Source organism: Hibiscus syriacus, unplaced genomic scaffold, assembly GCF_006381635.1.
Source record: "Hibiscus syriacus cultivar Baekdansim isolate YM2019G1 unplaced genomic scaffold, ASM638163v2 tig00002840_pilon, whole genome shotgun sequence".
In the NCBI taxonomy this organism is placed as follows: domain Eukaryota; kingdom Viridiplantae; phylum Streptophyta; class Magnoliopsida; order Malvales; family Malvaceae; genus Hibiscus; species Hibiscus syriacus.
Genome location: NW_024061947.1, coordinates 3,686,684 through 3,697,974, shown reverse-complemented (window position 1 = coordinate 3,697,974; position 11,291 = coordinate 3,686,684). Strand labels below are relative to the sequence as shown.

At 33.6% G+C, this 11,291-nt stretch overlaps 1 protein-coding gene across 1 annotated transcript; it reads left to right on the top strand.

Moving 5' to 3' along the window:
* The first annotated feature begins 7,883 nt into the window (after positions 1-7,883).
* LOC120155190 (myosin-binding protein 7-like) lies at positions 7,884-11,027 on the top strand. The gene is made up of 4 exons (XM_039166777.1): positions 7,884-8,044; positions 8,253-9,857; positions 10,250-10,296; positions 10,578-11,027. The coding sequence occupies exons 2-4, from the start codon at positions 8,460-8,462 to the stop codon at positions 10,678-10,680; spliced, it is 1,548 nt and encodes a 515-aa protein (XP_039022708.1). The 5' UTR covers positions 7,884-8,044; positions 8,253-8,459; the 3' UTR covers positions 10,681-11,027.
* Positions 11,028-11,291: the final 264 nt, after the last annotated feature.

The window sequence follows — 11,291 nt, the reverse complement described above, 5'->3', positions numbered from 1 at the left end:
AAATGGTTTTATAAAAGAAGAAGTGTACGTGGAACAACCTCCAGGTTTTGAAGATTCAAATTTTCCGGATCATGTTTTAAAATTGACAAAAGCTCTTTATGGTTTAAAACAAGCTCCTAGAGCTTGGTATGAAAGATTGTCAAATTTTTTAATTGAAAAAGGTTTTTTAAAAGGAAAGGTTGACACTACATTGTTTTTAAAGAGAAAAGGTAAAGATTTATTAGTAGTTCAAATTTATGTTGATGATATAATATTTGGTTCTACTAATGATGTTCTTTGTCAAGAATTTTCTAAGCTAATGCAAAGTGAGTTTGAGATGAGCATGATGGGGGAGCTCTCATTTTTCTTGGGACTCCAAATCAAGCAAAGAAAAGATGGCATCTTCATTAATCAAGCTAAGTACGTCAAAGATATGCTCAAGAAATTTGGACTGGAAAATGGGAAACCTCATAACACTCCAATGAGCTCTTCAACAAAGCTTGACTTAGATGAAGGAGGTAAATGTGTAGATGTTAAATTATATAGGTCAATGATTGGCTCTTTGCTTTATCTAACTGCAAGTAGACCGGACATTATGTTTAGTGTTTGCTTATGTGCTAGATTTCAATCATGTCCTAAGGAATCACATTTACTAGCTGTTAAGAGAATCTTTAGATACCTTAAGGACACTCCTAGTTTAGGACTTTGGTATCCTAGAGACTCTAGCTTTAGCTTGCATGCTTTTTCTGATGCGGATTATGGAGGATGCAAATTAGATAGGAAAAGCACCTCCGGTACTTGCCAATTCCTTGGAAATATGCTGATTTCTTGGTTTTCAAAGAAACAAAATTGTGTTGCCTTATCTACCACTGAAGCGGAATACATTTCAGCCGGTAGTTGCTGTGCACAAGTTTTATGGATGAAACAACAACTTTTTGATTATGGAATTGAAGTAGGTACCATTCCTATCAAGTGTGACAATACTAGTGCTATTTGTCTCACTAAAAATCCCATCCAACACTCTAGAACTAAGCACATTGAAATAAGACATCACTTCATTAGAGACCATGTCACTAAGGAAGATGTAGTTCTAGAATTTGTTGATACTTTGCACCAATTAGCGGATATCTTTACAAAACCCTTAGACAAGGAAAGATTTTGGACACTTAGGAGAGAATTAGGTTTGACCAACCTATCTTCACTTAGTGTTTAAAATAATTTTAGCACTTTTAATAAATCTTGAAAAATGCTTATAATAATAATTTTTGATTGCATTCTTGCTATTAGTTAGGGGGAGTTTGTGATTCTTAGTGAAAATTAATTTTATGTTCAAAAATCGATTAAAGATTAATTTAATTGTTTGAACATAATTAATTTTTGATATATGAGTTGCCAATACCACTAGAAAAGATTAATTTAGCATTTTGTGCTTAAAAAATCAGATTTTAGCATTTTGGTGCAGAGGGAATCGATCCCCCCCTGAGGGAACCGATTCCCCCTTTGAAGGGGAACCGATTCCCCCCACAGGGGAATCGATACCCCCTGGGGTTCTGTTAAAATCGACAGAACACCCCCAAAATCCCAAACCCTCATTTTCTTCTCTCTTCCGCCGTTCTTCACCTCCTACACCCTCAAATCTCCATTTTTGTCTCAAATCGACGATATTAATCGGAATTTACTTCATATATCATCTTCTAAACCTGTTGAAATCATTAAAGTCGTGCAAACAACATCTAAATCCCCTCAATCTTCATCTTTCAAGGTAATTTTTCTAAACTCTTTATTTCATTATTTTTGAACATAGGATTAGTTTTAATTAGTTCTAGGTTGAAATAGTAATCGGGCATTGATTATTTAGTAATTAGAAACTAGATGTTACAACTAATTTCATCAAAAAACACAAGAATTTTTCAAATTTTTTAATTTTCGAAATAAAAAAAAATTATTATTCAAATTATTGTGTTTTGATTAAATTATGTTGTTATTATGAAAACTATACATATATTGTTTCTCAAAAACATATTTTTTCAAAAGTTTCTCAAAAACTTTGCCCATTAGGATTGATTTAGAGAACCTTGAAATATTGAGGACTCAATTGAGTTTTGGGATTAATTGAGTTGCATACATTTGTTTTAAAATTGCAGGTTATTCTATCTATTCTGATTTCCTTCACCATGTCAAATCCTAAACGTCCTAGGTCTTCATCTAGTCGTTCTAGTCGTCAACCAAATCCACCTCCAAATCCTCCTTCTATTCCAATTTCTAATCCCAATCCCACTGATCCTAACTTGACTATTCAAAATTCGTGTTTTAATCATCCTGGGTCTAGAAATCACCGATTTTGGTATTATCAATATTTCGATTCTTACAAAATCCGGGAAGAACGTATTCCTTCTCGTCAAGCTATGTTAGCTATCGATTTTAAATATCTTCCCATTTTACAAGAATGGAAATTTGATAAACTATTTGATCTTGAACCCATCGTTTACCATCAACTTGTTCGTATATTCTACTCTAATGCCGTATGTGTTAAAAACCAAGCTGAAACCGAAACCATAGGAATTCGTTCCTACCTCCTAGGACAATTCTTATATATTGACCCAGCATATATAGCCAATACATTTGGATTAGATAATGATGGTATTTCGAATGAAAAACAAATTTTAGGTTCTCGTTATAAAAGAAGAGATAGTGCGAGTGTCTTAGACCTACATGAGCGTTTTCTTCATCTAATGATTTCTTGGTGGTTTCGACCATCCGGAGGTCGTTATTCTACTCTTAGAGCTTTGGATCTTTGGTGGTTACATTGTTTCGAAAACCGTATTAAAATTAACCTACCTCAGATTATTTTTGCTGAAATTGTTGAAACCGTAAATCTTGTTCCTAACAAGAAACACTGTTCATCTCTAGTTTACGGTTGCTTTTTGAGTAATCTGTTTTCCAAAGCTGGGCTTAGAGTCGGTCTAGATGCCGTTTTTCCTCTTAAGAAACAAATAAATCTTCTTTCTTTAACGAGAGCGGGATGGGTAAAGGACAAAGAAACCGGTGAATGGGTTCGATCTTCTACTCCGGGAGCTAGTTCTTCACAAGCTCCACCCGAAGCTGACGAAGATCCCGAGCTTGAGCAATTAATGCACGATATTGATGAAGCCGAAGATGAGCCTGATCAGCCCGAAGAGCAGCCCGAGGAGCAAACACAACAAACGCATCAAATGCCTCCATATTTTCAATCCTTTATGGAGACATTCGATTTTCGATACGCTACCATGGACTCGCGCTTTTCCTCTATAGAGTCTCATTTATCCACAATGGGAGCTCAACAATTAGAGATTCTTCGGGAGATGCGTGCAAACAATGAATCAACCAACGCTCGTATCAATGAACTCACACACGAGATGGCCGCTATGCGAGCCCGTTTTCCTCCTACCGATCCGGATGCTTAATTTTATGTTTATCTTTAAAACTTTGAACAAAATGAATATTGTTTCAACATTTTGAATTGTTTGATTTTGTGGATTGTTGGATTTTGGATTTATGAATGATGTGAACTTATATGTTTGGTGATTTATTCATTTTTGCATCATTTACATTATCATTAGCAATATGACCAATTTTGCCATATCACATTATTTATATTGATTTATGAAACTAATGGCTAACCTCTCTTTTGATTGTGATCTTAGCAGCTTAAGCTTATAATTAATAAATCAATTGGCTAAATGATTTTCAAAACCTTGTTTTACAATGTCTTTTTGATTTAACAAAAAGGGGGAGAAGAATAAGTGTTAAATGTTTTACATGATAAATTGAAGAAGTGTTAAAGTAAGGGGGAGTAATTTCAAAACTTGATTTCAAAAATCTTAAAATTACTAAAATGTTTTGTTATATCAAAAAGGGGGAGATTGTTGAAACATTTTAATATTTCGATATAACAAATTAAGTTAAATGGATTTTAAGATTTTCCAAATGATTTTCTAAGTATATTCGATATAACTATTCGAATATCAAAACATTACTCCAAATATTTCAAAAATCATTTTTGATCCTTACTTAAGTGTAAAATTAAGTTTTAATCATAAAACAATTTCAAAATAATTTTACAAAGTATTTCGAACCAATTCAAAGCCAAAAATTCCAGATTGCTCAGAGGGAACCGATTCCCCCCCATAGGAGGAACCGATTCCCCCCTGAATGGTTTGGCTCCGAGATTTCCAGAATGCTCGGAGGGAACCGATTCCCCCCAAGGGGGTACCGATTCCCCCCCTGTTCAACGGTCGAAATATTTGAATTTTACACTTAGGGAACCGATTCCCTATGAGAGGGAACCGATTCCCCCCACGCTCCAAGCTGTTTTATTAAATGTTTTCACACTAAAACGGCTATAATATCTTCTCTAATCATCCCCAACGTTCAGAAGTGATCCAAGGTGTATTTAAGCAAGCTTAGAAGCCATTGATCAACAACAAGAAACATCAAGCAACTAGAATCAAGAGAGAATCAAAGAGAAAGCATCAAACCTCAAGTTTGAGCATTTCAAGCCTATTTTCATTCAATATTCATTTTGCTTTCAAGAACACTTTTTGTGCTCAATTGTATTCATCTTTGAGTGTTCTTTTCTTTGTTCTAGAATTGTGCAAACATCTTACCTTGTGAGGTTTTCTTGTAAGTTTGCAAATTTGTAATCTTCTCTTTGAGAAAAGAATGTTCTTAAGAGTTGGGGTATACTCTTGAGGGAATTGTAAGGTTATCTCTTTGGCCTCAAAAGAAAGAACAAATTAGTGAATTTGTTGGAAAATCCTTAGTGTGGATAGCTAAGGTAGTGGACGTAGACTTTGTTTGAGAAAGTCGAACCACTGTAAATCGCTGTGCAATTACTTTCTATTTTCTGCAAAAGCTTCCACAAATTTTTTTATTGCCAATTCACCCCCCTCTTGGCCAATTTCGTCATTCGATTAACTCATCAGATGATTTTCAAAAAGAGCAAGGTATTCTAAAGCTTTGTGGCCACTGTAGAGGTGAAGACCCCAACAGAAAGCATTGTCTGCATCTCCCTAAATATCGACATGGACGATAAAACCTTCATAATTGTGTTTAGTTCATGTTTTTGTTGTATTTTTTTAACTGCATTTATATGTTTCGAATTGTTCTTTTTTATGCATGTGTATGTATTTTCAACATCCTTATTTTCAACTTCCACTTTAGTTCATATATAATTCCAAACTATTTATAAACAAATTCACTTAATACAATCATTACTTAATTAATAAAAACAAATTCATACATATATTTAAACCATAAAAATTAACATTTTTTATATATTATTTTTATTTTTAGTAATCTCTACAATTTGTTTACTACATCAAATTAATAAGTCTTCATATTTGTCTTTCATCTTTTTCTTCTCCTCAAATTTCATGCTATTATTTTTATTCTTTTCTTCTCTCTCTAAAAGTCGTTTGCTACGTCAAATTGGTAAGTCTTTAATACATCTTCTTATTATTCTCAATTTTCATTGTCTTTTTATTTTTTCTTCAACTTTTGTCCCTTACTTATTTTCCTCAACTATCGACATAACTGTCTGCTTTACTCACTCCTCATCTGAAGAGGAGCTTGAATCTAAATCATCATAGTCCGAGTCATATAACCCATCATCAATTCACTCCTTTTTATACAAAAAAAAAACCAATACGATTGTTAGAACTCGTCATGCCCACATGACGAGTTACAATGGAATTTAAAATTATTTTGTTCGTTGCCTAATGTTCAAGTAATGACTATAAATTTGAAATTCAAAAGGAACGCGTCACACTCACATGAAAAGTTTTATTTCTTAAAAAAATAAAATTTTTAATTAAAAATATTATTTAATATATTTTAATGGAACTCATTACATGAACATTAGAAAATATATTAAAAATTTTAACTATACAAGACGTCGAAACCAACAAACCTAGATCCATTAAAAAATAATATTTAGGCAAACTCGTCATGAAGGCATGACGAATTTGCCCTACACTGTAACAAATTTCATATATTGCAAAATAATGTTGAAATTGACTTATTGGACCAAATAAATAATCTCTTTGGATTATTGGCTCAATTTTACCCATATTGAAGATTAAAAATAAATTTACTTTTATTATAATTATTAGTTCATAAACAAATAATAGAATAAACAAAAATTAGGGAATGAACCAAAAGTTTTTAAATAAAAATAATAAATAAACTTGATATTACAAAAATAATATATATATTTAAAAATAGGTAAAAGAGTACTTGTTACCCGTGTACTTTTCTGAAAAAATCAATGTGGTCCTCGATTTTTTTTTGCAGTCAATATAACCCTCAAATTTTGAAAAAGAACCAAGTGTTGTCATTTGACCAACAATTTCAGTCGTTGACAATTACAATATTGATGTGACATTTTACGATATTGACGCCACAGTTCACAGTGTTGACGTGATAGTCTGCAATTGTTGTGATGTGGTAGATGGACTAAATTGGTTTATTTTTAAGTTCGAGAGGCAAATTTATTTTTTTTAAAGTTTAATTAGTTTTTAAAAAAATAAAAATATTAAAAATACTACAAATATATGTTAAGCGCTTTAGTCTCTTGATTTTTATTTCCAACCCTTCTTAAAATTTGGTTCTTTCACTTAAGCATTTTGTTTTTATCACTGTTTGTATTATTATTATTATTTTGGAACACATAATAATATTAGGAAGTATGGTAGAGCATAGATATTTTAGAGTTAGTTGTAAATTTTGATATAATTAAAGAAAATTTTGGTATTAGTCTATTGTGACATTAAAAAAAGATATTTGTAAATTAATAAATTTACGATTAAAACAATATAAATTTGATTGGACGAGAATTATTTGTAATGCAATATAAATAATTGTTGAGAACTCATTTTATCTGTACTATTATGGAGGTTTTACTCTTATTTTCAAATGATGTATTCTTTATTTTTGTATGTTTAATATTTTATTTTTTTTACTTTTTACTCATGTTTAATTTTTCTTAATTTTATAGTAAATATTTAATAATTTTAATTTTTTATTTATATTTTTATTTAACAAATATTACTAATAATTAATGGTGTTTTTTGAAAATCATATAAGTTATTGAACTTAAAAAAAAATAATTTGACGCTCGAACTTGAAAAAAAATCAATTTAATTCATCTAATACGTCATCAGTCACGTCACCAGCAACCGTAAACCACCATATTAGTCTTGTGGATTGTCATATTAACATCGCAAAGTGTTACATCAACATTATAACAATTAATTACGAAAATCGTTAGTCAGAGACCACATTAAATTTTTTTTCCTAATTTCCAGAGTCATTGAGTATAAAATAAATTCGATAAACACGTTAATTTTTTTAAAAAAAGTATAGGACCTCTTGTACTATTTTACTTTAAATATATTAATATATATTGCATTAAGTTTGATATTAGAAAGGAATATTAATTGTTAAAAAGAAAGGGTAAATGAAGTGGGAAAGGATTTAGTCAATTGGGGTGCCAAATTTAGTAGAAACAAGCTCACAGTAAACTAAATATAAAATACCCGCAATCGGAAACAACGCACGTTTTAACCATTCCACCTTCAACGAGTCAAGGGCAACCGATTCAATCATCAACCGTCCATTGTTTTTAACCATTCCACCTTCCCTTTTTTGGTTTAAATTGCTGAGCCTCATTTTCGCGTTCAGCTTGATACGCAGATCGACAGAAACCTCTAAAGCCTGAATAAATCAAAGCGACCCCCAAAATAATAAGTTTATAGTTTTTTTTTCGATTCGTTTTCTTTTTCTTATTGAATTCTCTCTCTCTCTCTTTGATTTTCCTTCCCTCCACTCGCCATCGCTATTCTCATCGTTTATACCTTCGGATTTTTTCTCACCGCTCTGTTTGGTTGACCGGGGATTGATGTTCTTTCATTGGACATGTTTGTGAGTTTCAAAATGACAAGGGATTGATTTTTTCCGTTTCCGGAGGTTGATTTTCCCGGGAAATTTTGCCTCCTTTTTCCACCTCCTTCTCTCAACTTCCGCGGTGAGTTTCATTCTTCCTATTCCCTCGGTCCTCTGTTTCGTAGAAATTTTCTTTTCTGTAAGATTTCCCTTTTTTAATGTTGATCGAAAACTACCAAAATAATGAATGTTATTAAGATATTTATCTTATTGCCTGGAAGATTTATGTATAAAACAAAGGAACTTTATATCTTTCATTTTTTTTTGGGTTGTTTTATCGTTTATTTCAGGAACTTTTCTATGTGATTGAATGATCCAGGAGGAATTTATATAGCTGGTTGCTGGAGTCAGAAATGAAAGGAAGGAAAATTTAAGAGGATCTGCATTGTTCAAGAGAGAATCAGAATTTTAATTTTTTTCATTATTTAGCGTAGATTTTTTTTTTTAACTTTTAGTAAATAACTAGGTTGCTTGAATTTGAATGAATATATTGCCACATGGAGTCAGAAATATTTTCGCCTCCAAGAGATTTGGTAAAATGTTGTAATTGCAGTTGTACTACCTGTGCTTTGATTGGTGCTGGTTCGAATGCCTGGTTTCGGTCTGTGAAGCGAAAATATGATGAGTTTGAGACTGGAAACAGCTTTTTTGTTCTGGGGCTTGATCTTTATTCCAATGCCCGAGTCCAAATTGAGAATGAATGTGCTGCTTTGCGGGAGACTGTCAGCAGCCAACAAGCAACAATACAGGATTTGTTTTCTGAATTGGAGGAAGAGAGAAGCGCCTCATCTTCAGCCGCAACTGAGGCCATGTCAATGATATTGAAGTTGCAGAGGGAGAAGGCAGAGATTGAAATGGAGGCCAGACAATTCAAGCGTTTTGCCGAGGAGAAAATGTCGCATGACCAGCAGGAGATAGAGGTTTTGGAGGATCTGTTGTATAAAAGAGAGCAGATTATTCAAGCTTTAACCTGTGAAGCACAGGCATACAAGCATAGGATGTTGAGTTATGGATTTACAGAGGAAGAGGTTGAAGGTGAGAAGGATGGACAGACGTGGCAGCCGAGTGTGGCTGAGGACTTCGAGGACGAAGCTGATCTTCCTGCATATGATTATCCTCCTCTAAAGTGCAATTTGAATGAGAATCCTGGTAATGATGTCGACGATGTTGAAGACATTGAAAAATATGCATTTGGTGAGACCCCTCGTGCTCGAGAACACTTGAGGAATCTGGAAGAAAGGATCTCCCAAATGGAGAGGAATCCCAGCGGCAGCCAGCTGGATGGAGAGATTCCTGGAACAAGGAATGTTTATGAGAAGGTGGTAGTCGGCCACTCTCCTAGGCGACCAAGACATTCAAGGAGGCATTCAGCTGATAGTACAAATTCGTTCTTTTCTAGGGAGATGGGTTCAGAGTTTATCAGTGATTCGCCAAGGTTTAACTTTGGCTCGCCCAGGTATAATACTAGCTTCAAGAAGATGGAGTTAGTTTCTGAAATGGACAAGATTTCTACCACACGAAGAATGGATAATGTTTCAGAAGTTGGAGATGATATGAATGACAGAGTTTATACAATTGATTCTGTCCATAATGGGATGCCATGTAATGGAACTGCTGAGCACAAACATGGACTTGGAATTTCTGATAACTATGCATCCACTCCAAGTGAGACATTCAATCAACCTGATGTTTGTGATCTTGATATCAAGAAGCTGTACATGAGACTTCAGAACCTTGAGGCTGATAGGGAATCAATGAGACAAGCACTGCTATCTATGCGAACTGACAAAGCACAGTTGGTATTATTGAAAGAAATAGCTCAACATTTGTGCAAGGAATTGTCACCAGGAAAACAAGTGGCTGTGAAGCCATCTGTTCTCGGAAGCCTCTTCAAGGTAATCTCTGTTTATGTGTTGTATTATGGTCGAGTTCTCTTATGACATTTTCATGTCTGTATCCTTTTCACTCTTGAATTTCATGTTGCTTTATTGCTGACAAGTGCAATATGGTTTAGTTTCACTATTCCGTCCACTTTATTCTGGTATTATTTTTGTTCCTGTATGTCAATCAACCGTTTCAGGTTCAAATTTGGGTTGTAATTTATCTGAAACACATCTTTTGAATGTTAATCTAATATTGTTGGAAGCATCATAAACATAATATTCTAATTAATTATCAATAGAGCTCTTCTGTTTTTCCCATTATCTTCACACCTTGTTTTTGTTTTGATATATTGCCTCAGTGCCACTTATTGTCTTTTGATGGTTTATTTATTTCTTTTTGTCAGTGGATTACGTCTTCTATTTCTTGGAGGCGAAGAGCTCGCCGAAGCAAGTAAGTAGAATAATTGTCATCTACGTAATGAATATATTAATGCATTTTACGACATAGTAAAGTTGAAATTAGTTATTCTGGTGCAACTGCAGCAGAAAGAAATGTAGTCTTTAACATTCATCATTTAAGGCCATAGCCTCTAATAGTTTGACCCTGAAACAATAGAGAGACAGATTTTCTGAGGGAACGTGTACTTGATATATTTTATGTTGGAAATTGATATCCTAGAGAAAGTTAATGCCGGCGTTAGAAAATCGTCGTTTATATCTTTAACTTTATAGGTACCTGTACGGATTGTCACCGAACAACACTGGCTTGCTAATGGTTTTGGACAAGGGCCCTCGACTTAGGCAGTGGAGATGCCTTTCAAGCACACAAGTGTGAAAGAATGTCACATTCTTTCACTCGAACATGTAGATGAAGCCCTATAACAATAACTGTGAATGCTGAATGGGTTTTTGATGAAGCTATCACGTGTTGGCTTAGCATCCAGTTTTTGACGGCAGCAGAGTTTGGTATATTGTGCAGTGTTCTTTTATTTGAGTTGGTTTTTGATTTCTTTTAATTTTTGGGGATTGAATACATGGTCGATGAGCAAACCGTGGATGGCTGTGAGCATATATTTTGTTGGGTTTCCGTTTGAGGTATTTTGGGCATAGGCTCTCTTTTATATTTCAGATTCATGTAATGCAGTTTTATCCTGTTTATAATTCAAGCTATTGGTTATTTCCTATGGATATTCTTGTTTTTAATTCAAGTTTTATTCCTACTCTCTTGGACTTGGTGGGCGGTTGCAGTGATCTCTCTTGTTTTTAATTCAAGTTTTATTTAGGTTCATAATAGGTCAGGTTCATAATAGGTCGGGTAATATCAGTTATTTACTAGGTTAATCTCGGGTTTGGGTTCATTTTAGTCGGATGCAGGTCATGTTCGATTATCATATTATCGGTTCAATTCGGGTTCATGTCATTCTCAAAATGGATGCATGTCAGGTT